Here is a 14,423-nt window from a genome sequence, read left to right as displayed (position 1 = left end):
GATGGTCTGTAAGGAGCAGGTTACAGGACTGTCCTGCAGTAATTATTTTTTCCTGTGTTAATGGCCTGTGAGGAGAAGGTTACAGAACTGTCCTGTAGTAATGATTTGTTCCAGTGTTGATGGTCTGTGAGGAGCAGGTTACAGGACTGTTCTGCAGTAATGATTTATTACAGTGTTGATGGTCTGTGAGGAGCAGATTACAGGACTGTCCTGCAGTAATGATTTGTTCCAGTGTTGATGGTCTGTGAGGAGCAGGTTACAGGACTGTCCTGCAGTAATGATTTGTTCCAGTGTTGATGATCTGTGAGGAGCAAGTTACAGGACTGTCCTGCAGTAATGATTTGTTCCAGTGTTAATGGTCTGTAAGGAGCAGGTTACAGGACTGTCCTGCAGTAATGATTTGTTCCAGTGTTGATGGTCTGTGAGGAGCAAGTTACAGGACTGTCCTGCAGTTATGATTTGTTCCAGTGTTAATGGTCTGTAAGGAGCAGGTTACAGGACTGTCCTGCAGTAATGATTTTTTTCCTGTGTTAATGGTCTGTGAGGAGAAGGTTACAGGACTGTCCTGCAGTAATGATTTGTTCCAGTGTTAATGGTCTGTAAGGAGCAGGTTACAGGACTGTCCTGCAGTAATTATTTTTTCCTGTGTTAATGGCCTGTGAGGAGAAGGTTACAGAACTGTCCTGTAGTAATGATTTGTTCCAGTGTTGATGGTCTGTGAGGAGCAGGTTACAGGACTGTCCTGTAGTAATGATTTGTTCCAGTGTTGATGGTCTGTGAGGAGCAGGTTACAGGACTGTCCTGCAGTAATGATTTGTTTCTGTGTTGATGGTCTGTGAGGAGCAGGTTACAGAACTGTCCTGCAGTAATGATTTGTTTCTGTATTGATGGCCTGTGAAGGGCAGGTTACAGGACTGTCCTGCAGTAATGATTTGTTCCAGTGTTGATGGTCTGTAAGGAGCATGTTACAGGACTGTCATGCATTAATGATTTGGTCCTGTGTTAATGGTCTGTGAGGAGAAGGTTACAAGACTGTTCTGTAGTAATGATTTGTTCCTGTGTTGATGGTCTGTGAGGAGCAGGTAACAGGACTGTCCTGCAGATATTAATTGTTCCTATGTAAATCATCTGAGAGGAGCAGGTTACAGGACTGTTCTGTAGTAATGATTTGTTTCTATATTGATGGTCTGTGAGGGGCAGGTTACAACACTGTCCTTTAGTAATGATTTGTTCCCGTGTTAATGGTCTGTAAGGAGCAGGTTACAGGACTGTCCTGCAGTAATGATTTTTTCCTGTGTTAATGGTCTGTGAGGAGAAGGTTACAAGACTGTTCTGTAATAATGATTTGTTCCTGTGTTGATGGTCTGTGAGGAGCTGGTTACAGGACTGTCCTGCAGTAATAATGTGTTTCTGTATTGATAGTCTGTGAGGGGCAGGTTACAGGACTGTTCTGTAGTAATGGTTTGTTCCTGTGTTAATGTTCTGTGAGGAGCAGTTTACAGGACTGTCCTGCAGTAATGATTTGTCCCTGTGTTAATGGTCTGTAAGGAGCAGGTTACAGGACTGTTCTGCAGTAATGATTTGTTACAGTGTTGATGGTCTGTAAGGAGCAGGTTACAGGACTGTGCTGCAGTAATGATTTGTTCCTGTGTTAATGGTCTGTAAGGAGCAGGTTACAGGACTGTTCTGCAGTAATGATTTGTTCCAGTGTTGATGGTCTGTGAGGAGCAGGTTACAGGACTGTCCTGCAGTAATGATTTGTTCCAGTGTTGGTGGTCTGTGAGGAGCAAGTTACAGGACTGTCCTGCAGTAATGATTTGTTCCAGTGTTAATGGTCTGTAAGGAGCAGGTTATAGGACTGTCCTGCAGTAATTATTTTTTCCTGTGTTAATGGTCTGTGAGGAGAAGGTTACATGACTGTCCTGCAGTAATGATTTGTTCCAGTGTTAATGGTCTGTAAGGAGCAGGTTACAGGACTGTCCTGCAGTAATTATTTTTTCCTGTGTTAATGGCCTGTGAGGAGAAGGTTACAGAACTGTCCTGTAGTAATGATTTGTTCCAGTGTTGATGGTCTGTGAGGAGCAGGTTACAGGACTGTTCTGCAATAATGATTTATTACAGTGTTGATGGTCTGTGAGGAGCAGATTACAGGACTGTCCTGCAGTAATGATTTGTTCCAGTGTTGATGGTCTGTGAGGAGCAGGTTACAGGACTGTCCTGCAGTAATGATTTGTTCCAGTGTTGATGATCTGTGAGGAGCAAGTTACAGGACTGTCCTGCAGTAATGATTTGTTCCAGTGTTAATGGTCTGTAAGGAGCAGGTTACAGGACTGTCCTGCAGTAATGATTTGTTCCAGTGTTGATGGTCTGTGAGGAGCAAGTTACAGGACTGTCCTGCAGTTATGATTTGTTCCAGTGTTAATGGTCTGTAAGGAGCAGGTTACAGGACTGTCCTGCAGTAATGATTTTTTTCCTGTGTTAATGGTCTGTGAGGAGAAGGTTACAGGACTGTCCTGCAGTAATGATTTGTTCCAGTGTTAATGGTCTGTAAGGAGCAGGTTACAGGACTGTCCTGCAGTAATTATTTTTTCCTGTGTTAATGGCCTGTGAGGAGAAGGTTACAGAACTGTCCTGTAGTAATGATTTGTTCCAGTGTTGATGGTCTGTGAGGAGCAGGTTACAGGACTGTCCTGTAGTAATGATTTGTTCCAGTGTTGATGGTCTGTGAGGAGCAGGTTACAGGACTGTCCTGCAGTAATGATTTGTTTCTGTGTTGATGGTCTGTGAGGAGCAGGTTACAGAACTGTCCTGCAGTAATGATTTGTTTCTGTATTGATGGCCTGTGAAGGGCAGGTTACAGGACTGTCCTGCAGTAATGATTTGTTCCAGTGTTGATGGTCTGTAAGGAGCATGTTACAGGACTGTCATGCATTAATGATTTGGTCCTGTGTTAATGGTCTGTGAGGAGAAGGTTACAAGACTGTTCTGTAGTAATGATTTGTTCCTGTGTTGATGGTCTGTGAGGAGCAGGTAACAGGACTGTCCTGCAGATATTAATTGTTCCTATGTAAATCATCTGAGAGGAGCAGGTTACAGGACTGTTCTGTAGTAATGATTTGTTTCTATATTGATGGTCTGTGAGGGGCAGGTTACAACACTGTCCTTTAGTAATGATTTGTTCCCGTGTTAATGGTCTGTAAGGAGCAGGTTACAGGACTGTCCTGCAGTAATGATTTTTTCCTGTGTTAATGGTCTGTGAGGAGAAGGTTACAAGACTGTTCTGTAATAATGATTTGTTCCTGTGTTGATGGTCTGTGAGGAGCAGGTTACAGGACTGTCCTGCAGTAATAATGTGTTTCTGTATTGATAGTCTGTGAGGGGCAGGTTACAGGACTGTTCTGTAGTAATGGTTTGTTCCTGTGTTAATGTTCTGTGAGGAGCAGTTTACAGGACTGTCCTGCAGTAATGATTTGTCCCTGTGTTAATGGTCTGTAAGGAGCAGGTTACAGGACTGTTCTGCAGTAATGATTTGTTACAGTGTTGATGGTCTGTAAGGAGCAGGTTACAGGACTGTGCTGCAGTAATGATTTGTTCCTGTGTTAATGGTCTGTAAGGAGCAGGTTACAGGACTGTTCTGCAGTAATGATTTGTTCCAGTGTTGATGGTCTGTGAGGAGCAGGTTACAGGACTGTCCTGCAGTAATGATTTGTTCCAGTGTTGGTGGTCTGTGAGGAGCAAGTTACAGGACTGTCCTGCAGTAATGATTTGTTCCAGTGTTAATGGTCTGTAAGGAGCAGGTTATAGGACTGTCCTGCAGTAATTATTTTTTCCTGTGTTAATGGTCTGTGAGGAGAAGGTTACATGACTGTCCTGCAGTAATGATTTGTTCCAGTGTTAATGGTCTGTAAGGAGCAGGTTACAGGACTGTCCTGCAGTAATTATTTTTTCCTGTGTTAATGGCCTGTGAGGAGAAGGTTACAGAACTGTCCTGTAGTAATGATTTGTTCCAGTGTTGATGGTCTGTGAGGAGCAGGTTACAGGACTGTTCTGCAATAATGATTTATTACAGTGTTGATGGTCTGTGAGGAGCAGATTACAGGACTGTCCTGCAGTAATGATTTGTTACAGTGTTGATGGTATGTAAGGAGCAGGTTACAGGACTGTTCTGTAGTAATGATTTGTTACAGTGTTGATGGTCTGTGAGGAGCAGGTTACAGGACTGTCCTGCAGTAATGATTTGTTCCAGTGTTGATGGTCTGTAAGGAGCAGGTTACAGGACTGTTCTGCAGTAATGATTTGTTACAGTGTTGATGGTCTGTGAGGAGCAGTTCACAGGACTGTCCTGCAGTAATGATTTGTTCCTGTGTTAATGGTCTGTAAGGAGCAGGTTACAGGACTGTTCTGCAGTAATGATTTGTTACAGTGTTGATGTTCTGTAAGGAGTAGGTTACAGGACTGTTCTGTAGTAATGATTTGTTACAGTGTTGATGGTCTGTGAGGAGCAGGTTACAGGACTGTCCTGCAGTAATGATTTGTTCCAGTGTTGATGGTCTGTGAGGAGTAGGTTACAGCACTGTCCTGCAGTAATGATTTGTTCCAGTGTTGATGGTCTGTGAGGAGCAAGTTACAGGACTGTCCTGCAGTAATTATTTGTTCCAGTGTTAATGGTCTGTAAGGAGCAGGTTACAGGACTGTCCTGCAGTAATTATTTTTTCCTGTGTTAATGGACTGTGAGGAGAAGGTTACAGGACTGTCCTGCAGTAATGATTTGTTCCAGTGTTACTGGTCTGTAAGGAGCAGGTTACAGGACTGTCCTGCAGTAATTATTTTTTCCTGTGTTAATGGCCTGTGAGGAGAAGGTTACAGAACTGTTCTGCAGTAATGATTTATTACAGTGTTGATGGTCTGTGAGGAGCAGATTACAGGACTGTCCTGCAGTAATGATTTGTTCCAGTGTTAATGGTCTGTAAGGAGCAGGTTACAGGACTGTCCTGCAGTAATTATTTTTTCCTGTGTTAATGGCCTGTGAGGAAAAGGTTACAGAACTGTCCTGTAGTAATTATTTGTTCCAGTGTTGATGGTCTGTGAGGAGCAGGTTACAGGACTGTTCTGCAGTAATGATTTATTACAGTGTTGATGGTCTGTAAGGAGCAGTTTACAGGACTGTCCTGCAGTAATTATTTTTTCCTGTGTTAATGGCCTGTGAGGAGAAGGTTACAGAACTGTCCTGTAGTAATGATTTGTTCCAGTGTTGATGGTCTGTGAGGAGCAGGTTACAGGACTGTTCTGCAGTAATGATTTATTACAGTGTTGATGGTCTGTGAGGAGCAGATTACAGGACTGTCCTGCAGTAATGATTTGTTCCAGTGTTGATGGTCTGTGAGGAGCAGGTTACAGGACTGTCCTGCAGTAATGATTTGTTCCAGTGTTGATGATCTGTGAGGAGCAAGTTACAGGACTGTCCTGCAGTAATGATTTGTTCCAGTGTTAATGGTCTGTAAGGAGCAGGTTACAGGACTGTCCTGCAGTAATGATTTGTTCCAGTGTTGATGGTCTGTGAGGAGCAAGTTACAGGACTGTCCTGCAGTTATGATTTGTTCCAGTGTTAATGGTCTGTAAGGAGCAGGTTACAGGACTGTCCTGCAGTAATGATTTTTTCCTGTGTTAATGGTCTGTGAGGAGAAGGTTACAGGACTGTCCTGCAGTAATGATTTGTTCCAGTGTTGATGGTCTGTGAGGAGCAGGTAACAGGACTGTCCTGCAGATATTAATTGTTCCTATGTAAATCATCTGAGAGGAGCAGGTTACAGGACTGTTCTGTAGTAATGATTTGTTTCTATATTGATGGTCTGTAAGGAGCAGGTTACAGGACTGTCCTGCAGTAATGATTTGTTCCTTTTTTAATGGTCTGTAAGGAGCAGGTTACAGGACTGTCCTGCAGTAATGATTTTTTCCTGTGTTAATGGTCTGTGAGGAGAAGGTTACAAGACTGTTCTGTAATAATGATTTGTTCCTGTGTTGATGGTCTGTGAGGAGCAGGTTACAGGACTGTCCTGCAGTAATAATGTGTTTCTGTATTGATAGTCTGTGAGGGGCAGGTTACAGGACTGTTCTGTAGTAATGGTTTGTTCCTGTGTTAATGTTCTGTGAGGAGCAGTTTACAGGACTGTCCTGCAGTAATGATTTGTCCCTGTGTTAATGGTCTGTAAGGAGCAGGTTACAGGACTGTTCTGCAGTAATGATTTGTTCCTGTGTTAATGGTCTGTAAGGAGCAGGTTACAGGACTGTTCTGTAGTAATGATTTGTTTCTGTATTGCTGGTCTGTGAGGGGAAGGTTACAGGACTGTCCTGTAGTAATGATTTGTTCCTGTGTTAATGGTCTGTGAGGAGCAGGTTACAGGACTGTCCTGCAGTAATGATTTGTTCCTGTGTTAATGGACTGTGAGGAGCAGGTTACAGGACTGTCCTGCAGTAATGCAGTAATGATTTGTTGTGTTAATGAAGGTGCTGTGTCAACTAATCTGATGTTTTAATGTAATTTTAGGCCTCGTTCTTTAATAAGAAGTTGAACATTGCAGGGAACAGAGTGAATCTCTCTATCTGGGTGAGTTTATAATCACAGCTCTACACTCCTCCTGTAATTAGATCATAGTTTAATGAGTTCAGTCTAAGTCCGGGTCATGTGCTTCAGGACACGGCCGGGCAGGAGAGGTTTCATGCTCTTGGTCCGATTTACTACCGAGAGTCTAACGGAGCTGTTCTGTTGTACGACATCACGGACTCAGACTCCTTTCAGAAGGTGAACACAAACGCATATCTGCATTTACGTGCACACTCATAAATCAGACAACACACTATCCTGTCAATCAGCATTTACTATGGCTACATTCACATTACAAGATACATTTCTTAAATCCGATTTTTTTGCTCAGATCATTTTTTATCTTGTCGGTTCACACAGGGGTGCAACTACATACTTTTTGAGGTGTATGCAAACAGACTATCGGCGCCCCAACCCCTAACTGGTTAGCTAAAAACATTTTTGTTAAATATAGCTTACAGTAATCCTGCAATCCTAAATCAATAAAAACACAGTATTCATTTGAAAATGAAATAGTTATTGGGTGCTCAGGTACATTCTAAACCTTGATCTGTGTGTTTTGATTCAGAGACGTTTTTTTTAACCAGCTATCAGAAACATATCATCACAGTTTACATGGTTAATTCAGTTACCTTTCTTTTAGATAGATCGCCTTATTTTCAGACATGTTTTAACATCAGCGCTAATATCCAGTGCAAGACCTCAAAACCCCTCAAAAATCCTCCTCAGAGAGGCGGTGTGGGGGCTGGGGCGGAGCTTCCCTACTAACCCACAGCGCTCTGCAAAACCAGCAAGCTGATTGGCTGTTTCTCCTGAAAGGCGGAACTTTATCCGTGAACTGGCTCTGTGATTCGCGTTAAGAGATGTTCCATTCACAGCCTGTTTCCTCACTAATACAGCTGAGCTGAGCGAAACGATTCGGGGCTACTGAAAGCCCATGCCAGGTGACGCCCCTGTGTATTATTATACATGAACAAACAGCTCTTACAGAAAATACCGACTAGAAATAATTTTCCGGCATCGATTTGGCACCCCCTCTAGTGCAGCGCCCCTATGCGTCGCATACGCTGCATACCCCCTTTTTGCGCCACTGGGTTTACATCACAAACGTAAGTGACCTGTATCTGTGTGTAATGTGAACAAATCTGTCCCTGAAGTGCCTCACATGCACACATTGATATAGTATAAATGTCGCCTTTTCACCAATACCAAAAAACTTATATTTGAGAGTTGTAGCTTTATAATGGATGAGTTAGCAGCTCATATGTGGAGCATCTTTTGCTGGTGCTGGTCTGAAGTACAGGCTTGCTTTTGCTGTTTTTGCATTTATATCTGCACAGCTGCACCAAGAGATGTGTGGGTACGAGAGAGAAGCACGTAGCAAAATTTCCTAATAGACTGTTAACATTCATGTCGCATGTCCATGGATCGGATACGTATCCGATTTAGGATCACATACAGTGAGGAAAATAAGTATTTGAACACCCTGCGACTTTGCAAGTTCTCCCACTTAGAAATCATGGAGAGTTCTGAAATGTTCATTTTAGGTGCCTGTCCACTGCGAGAGACATAATCTAAAAAAATATCCAGAAATCACAATGTATGATTTCTTTATACTTTATTTGTTGGTTACTGTGTTAAGTCACAACAATAGACACACACAGTCTGCTTAAACTAATAGCACACAAACAATTATATGTTTGCATGGTTTTATTGAACACAACATGTTAAAATTCACAGTGAGGGGAGGAAAAGTATGTGAACTGCTTTGCTGCTGCAGTGTGTGCAAACCTAGTGGAAAACTACAGGAAATGTTTGACCTCTGTAATTACAAACAAAGGCTACTGTACCAAATATTAACATTTAAAAAATCATACATTGTGATATGCGTTTTTTTTTTAGATTATGTCTCTCAAAGTGGACATGCACCTAAAATGAAAATTTTAGACCTTGCCATGATTTGGAGAGAACTAGCAAACTCGCAAGGTGTTTAAATACTTATTTTCCTCACTGTATAAAACTGATTCAAATCTGATTAGAAAAAAATCAGATTTGGCATGTTCACACAACCATGAAAAAAACCAGATCTGAGCCACATTGAGCAAATGATTTGAGTCACTTTAACCTGGTAATGTGAATGTAGCCTATACATTTTTAATACAACTATTAATTTAATATATACTGTGAATTACTCAGAACCCACCATGATTTATGCAATTGCTAAAATTAATTAATTATTCTGCATTTATTTTTAAGAATTATTCAGTGTCCACTAAGAATTATTGATTAACAATTGTTTTCTGTCTGCAGGTAAAACTGTGGGTGAAGGAATTGAGGAGAATTCTGGGTAATGAAGTGTGCCTGTGTATAGTGGGTAGGTATTACAGCACCAGTGCAGACAGTGTCAGAGATCAGTGTAGTGTAATCTGCAGTAATAATATTGGACTAATTGAGGATGCTTTCACATTAGATCTTGATCTCCTCCACTTGTCTGCATTACGCACTTGACCTGCAGTGCTGTGTGTAGCTAGGCCAACAAAATGGAGCCTTCAGGAGGGGAAAATTTACATCAGGTTAGCAAACTTTGGCTCAATGTAAAGGAAAGTCAGACAATGAAGCTACTTCAAGTTAGATGTTGAAAGTAGAGCTTCGTAAAGTGTGTTAATTTAGCATGCTCCTAGCATTCCTTATTGTTGTTTTTGTGTTTTGCACTTAGGCTGTATACTTATAAAAAATGTAAAAGATTGTTGGTTCAGAAAATGTTTTATATTCTTAAACATTGTTAATTAGAGTAGATGGGGAGATCACTTCTTAATAAAAAAAATTCTTAAATAATAGGTCTATGTTTCTTTAGTGTTGCAGTGTTAATTAACATCATTCTGAACAGATTTCGCTTATTCAAACAGCCTGAAAATGTTATTAATTTAAAAAGCTCAGTTTTAATGCTCTACTTACTAAAAAAAGATGGGTTTAAATCTGGCTCAGGATCATAATGACAGTTTAAGGGGCGGTGCGGGTCGGGTATGGGCAGAATGTACACAGGCTTGGGCTGGGATTTTTTGGGTCCAATGTAAGCTCTATTTCACATCTACCATGCTTTGCCTGAGATTTCAAATTTAAAATTTTGGTCTGAACCAAAATAGCAGGCATGAGGTGTGGACCACAATTCAATCTGATTAAAAAAGGTGGTCTCTGTTTGAATCAGCTGGTCCGGTTTGTTTGCAGTAAAAAAATACCTTTTTGGATCACTTATTTGCCTTTAGTCAGTACAGTTCAGTACACTGCAGTGTGCAACCATCAGTACCTGGAAATTTCAACAATATACCAAACACATTAACTTTTTGGTGTACAAACTTAATGCCTTTTACTCAACTCTACTTGTTTTTCTTTATAGGCAACAAAACAGATCTGGACAAAGACAGAAATGTTTCAGCTGAAGAGGCCGAAAGGTATCATTTCTACTTAATCAGAAACATGTCACTCAGTAACTCCAATTAAAAAAAATAGACAATGTGTAATACATATTGCAATGATTTGCAAATCATATAGACCCTTATGTATTTACAATAGAACATAGAGCACAACATGTTGAAAGTAAGACATTTTACAGTTTCTTATTTAAAACCCCAGTGAGCAAGACAAAACAATAGTGAAAAGAAAAACTCCCTCAACTGTGGGAGGAACCCAGACTAAATTATTGATTAAGAGTTATTGTACCATTACATATGTCAGATATGTTCAGGTATACTGATACAGATGTAATGGTGGTGATGTTAATAATAATGCGATGATGAAACAAGAGTGAACTACTGGTTCTTCAGAAAAACAATCTATTCAACACAACTTTACCATTAGCATCGGCTCCCTCTCACACTCCCTGACAAAGGTGTCTGGAAACCTGTACATACTATGGGCCCTATTTTAGCGAGCTATAGGCAAGATGTCCATTGCGCACTGAGCAGCTGGATTTAGGGCGTCGGTGTGTCTTTGGTATTTAAGAGCTCAAAAACATGCCTTGTGCAGCTTGAAACACGCAAAAGGCATGAAATAACTCTCTAAATTAATAATGAATGTGTTTTCTTGAAATAAATATCACCCCCCTACTCTTCAAGCTCCACTCACTGGCTACCAGTTGGTGTTTGCATTAAATTCAAAATCCTTATAAAAGTGGTGACAGAACAGGCTAGCTCCTATATACACTTGCTTCTAAGGGTTTACACGACAAAAAACATCTCAAATGAACAGGGCAGGAGGCACCAGAACCAGGATAGAAAACACACATGTTGACTTTTATTATCTCTGTGTGCGTGCGTGCGTGCGTGTAGGTATGCTGAAGCAGTTGGGGCTCAGCACCATCAGACCTCTGCTAAACTTAACACAGGAATAGACCAGCTCTTCCTCAGCCTCTGCAAACGTAAATCTCCTTTATCATCCTACACAAAGACACACAGACACATGCACAGCACACAGACACACACACACATGCACAGCATACAGACACATGCACAGCTCACGCACATAGACACACATGCAACAGACACAAACACACGCACACACAGATTTGTGTTTAAATCTGCTCCTGAAATATCTTCATTGTCAGCCTTCAGTGGCCTTGTTCTCTGATTGCTCTGCAGGTATGATGGACGCAGTGGTGCTAGAGGAGCGTTCCAGAGCCAATAACTTACCGTACTCAGGCCACTCCCACCACCACAGCCTGCAGATAGTGGACAGTGAACAAGAGGAAACCACGGCACCCAGAGGATCCTGCTGCTTCTCTGCATAACTGCATTGGCCCCTGTTACAGACACTAATACCGACACTAACACCAGATGTGTGTGTGTGTGTGTGTTTGTGTGTTTCTGTTTCTGATCTTTTGCCAATATGGCCAAAACTAGGTATGTCCACATTAGTCCAGAAGTGTCAATGTCAGATTGGCGGTGTCAACATCATATCAGTCCAGGTGTATCCTAGAATTCTCAACATCAGTCTAAAGGTGTCCACATCATTCTCTTGTGTGTCCAATCCAGGGGTGCCAATGTCAGTGTATGTCATTCAGTGTCTGTTAGTCCAGGGGCTTACACATCAGTTGGTGTTCTAGACATCAGGGTGTCTAGAACCAGCAAAATTGATGAATTTTCACAAGAAGGGAAGACATAGCTAAACATTTACTGCATTGCATGAGTGTTTTTTTTAATTATTGTTACTGAAAGGAAAGACCCCTGAAACCCCACCAGCAGTATTGAAATAGTGTGTGTGTGTGTGTGCGTGTGTGTGTATGTGAAGGATCTGAGAGTATTTCCGGAATTTCTCTACAAACTATTATGTTTTATAGAAGTAAACACATATAAATGTATTTTCACTTCAGTTCTTTAATAGCATCATTAATATTTTACAAATGTTTAATTTTCAGTGTTATTAAGGTGCACTTTAGTATGCTAACAACAATGTTTTTAGAATAAAGTGCCATGTTATTAAAGTCAGTTTTACTTTGAGCTACATACTTTAATAAAATACTTTCTGCTACAAAACCTACATAACTGCTTTCATTAATATAATACATTCAAACATACAGGATTTCTGATTGGTTGCACACAGTTGCCATAGCAACTGGTTTTCGCATAGGAATTAATGGGGTGCAAAATTTGCTTCTTTTAAAGATGAAAGCAATACCAAAACCAAGCATTTGTCAGTACCCAAGCAACCACCTAAGACACCTTAGCAATGAACTGACTAGCAACCACCTACCAACATTATAGCACCAAATAAGCAATATCATAGTAACCAATTGGCAACTACTTAACAGCACTACAGCAAGCACCTAGCAATATCTAAGCAATTCCATAGCAACCATTGACCAACTCTGGAAGATACTGTAGGGCCAAGCGATCATCAAGCAACTTAGCAACCACCAACCAACACCCCATCAAGAAAACACCAGGGATACCATAGCAACCACACTATAGAGTCTATTTAGCAACCACCTGGTATACCATATAAACTGCCCAACAAACACTAAGCATTCTATCAACCATTTAATTAGCAACCAACTAGCATTATTACAGCAATTGTAAGCCCTGGTGACACCACAAGAGAATCCAAACATCTATGATGATACCATTGCAACTACTTAACAACCACTATGCAGTTCCTCCTCATAGCATTTGCTAAACAACTTTATAGCAACCACTATGCCACACTCCAGCGTCCACTCTACTGTCCACATATCAAAAACGGGAAATCTTCACCAGCCCATTCTGCACCAATAAACTATGTAATACTTATGCAGTGACATAATCCTAATGATTTGTGCTCTGCATGCCACCACACTGGATTTAAAGTGAAAAGTTTAGTTAATTTTTCTACAATGCCTCATCATTTCAGGAGTACAAAATTATTTGGACAAATTAATTTTACTATTCTTTTTGACATAATCAAACACTGGGTTTCCTCCCTTATGATGTTTTGCCAAGTCTTTACTGCAGCTTTCTTCAGTTGATGTTGTTTTTTTGGGTCTTAAGCAAGTGAAGTGCTGCCCAATCAGGTTCAGATCCTAGGATCTTAGTTTCACCTGTCCAACGAATGATATACCAGAACTGGGCTGGCTTCTTTAGATGGTTTTGGTATACTCTAATCTGGTAATAATCTTTTCTATTAAAGATCTTTGTAGTCCCGTGAAGTTTTCTCTTTATAGTAGACTGATTATAAATTCTGATACACCTACTTCTGGAGAGTACTCTTCTCTTGGGTGGATGTTGTGAAGAGATTTTCTTCACCATGGACAGGATTCTGCTCGCATTCCCCACTGTTGACTTCCGTGGATGTCCAGGTCTTTTTAAATTCCTGAGATTATCACTGCGATCTTTTTTCCCCAGAGTGTACCAAACTGATTATTGAGCTTCTTCAAGAGAGCTCCTTTAACTGCAGGTTGCAGGTTGCAAGGCCAACATGTTGACAACTGTGCTTGACGAGTGACCCTGGACTGATCCTAGTCTCTACAAACTAGCTATGGATATTTTGAAGTAAACAACGAAGCACTGTCGCTCTGGATAACGGCTACTGCTAAATAACTTAAATGTAAATGTTAATCGTCAGGTGAAGAAGGAAGAGGCTATTTGAGTGAATGTGAAGTAACCTCTTCTGAGATAGACTATGCATGGCTGTTCGGCTCGCCACAAAGTCTTAGACAGGCCAGAAGGTCTAAAGGCCCTGAGAAAAAAACATGACTGGTTTACTGGATTTAATGAAGCTCCTTAAAGAAACATATTGTTTAATAATGTTTAATCAGCAGTGTTATGTTTGTTTCGCATAACCAATTGACAATCATGTGACTGATGATTTTAACTCCAATTAGAACATGCATTATGATAAAGTTAATTTACATGTAAATTATGTTTGAATATAATTGTTAGTGCAAGAGAAAGGACTACGGTGGCCGAGAAAGCCCAGCGCAGTGCAAATTGAAAAGCGCTGCAAAAGCACAAAACACATCCATCAAAATTACAACACAGGCGCAGCAAATAGAAAAACGCGCTGCAAAAAGAAAAACGCGCTGCAAATAGAACCACAACACAACGGAAGTGAGTCACAACACAACGGAATTTTCCCGGGGGACCTTAAAAGATGCTGTACCAGCTGTGTACAAAGGACAATAAGTGGCAAACAAGCTTCTGAAAAGTAAGTTATGTTTATTACCTGTGATTACCATGGTTGTGTGCATATTATTAAAAGTTCTGCTTCACAAAACGCCTTGTTTGCCACTTATTGTCCTTTGTACACATAGTGAAGTCCGAGACGTTACTGAAGACGCAGCTTAGCTGGTACA

General features: G+C 40.9%; 1 protein-coding gene and 1 long non-coding RNA gene across 3 annotated transcripts in view; both read left to right on the top strand.

Annotated features, from left to right (window-relative positions):
* Positions 1-12,129, top strand: part of LOC103043082 (ras-related protein Rab-21) — a 35,555-nt gene extending 23,426 nt beyond the window's left edge. Inside the window, exons 3-8 of one of the 2 annotated variants that reach the window (XM_049483868.1) lie at positions 6,545-6,604; positions 6,692-6,799; positions 8,912-8,975; positions 9,996-10,050; positions 10,927-11,015; positions 11,209-12,129. In XM_049483868.1, coding sequence (XP_049339825.1) covers positions 6,545-6,604; positions 6,692-6,799; positions 8,912-8,975; positions 9,996-10,050; positions 10,927-11,015; positions 11,209-11,384 — 552 coding nt within the window. In that variant the 3' untranslated portion in view covers positions 11,385-12,129. The remainder of the gene's footprint in view (positions 1-6,544; positions 6,605-6,691; positions 6,800-8,911; positions 8,976-9,995; positions 10,051-10,926; positions 11,016-11,208) is intronic. The other variant, XM_049483869.1, reaches the window with a different exon arrangement.
* The window catches only part of LOC125804701 (uncharacterized), a 338,968-nt gene that overhangs the window by 249,568 nt on the left and 74,977 nt on the right, over positions 1-14,423 (top strand). The gene's annotated exons all lie outside the window — the stretch shown is intronic.

This window comes from Astyanax mexicanus, chromosome 10, assembly GCF_023375975.1.
Source record: "Astyanax mexicanus isolate ESR-SI-001 chromosome 10, AstMex3_surface, whole genome shotgun sequence".
In the NCBI taxonomy this organism is placed as follows: Eukaryota; Metazoa; Chordata; class Actinopteri; order Characiformes; family Acestrorhamphidae; genus Astyanax; species Astyanax mexicanus.
This window is presented reverse-complemented; position numbering and strand designations above follow the sequence as displayed.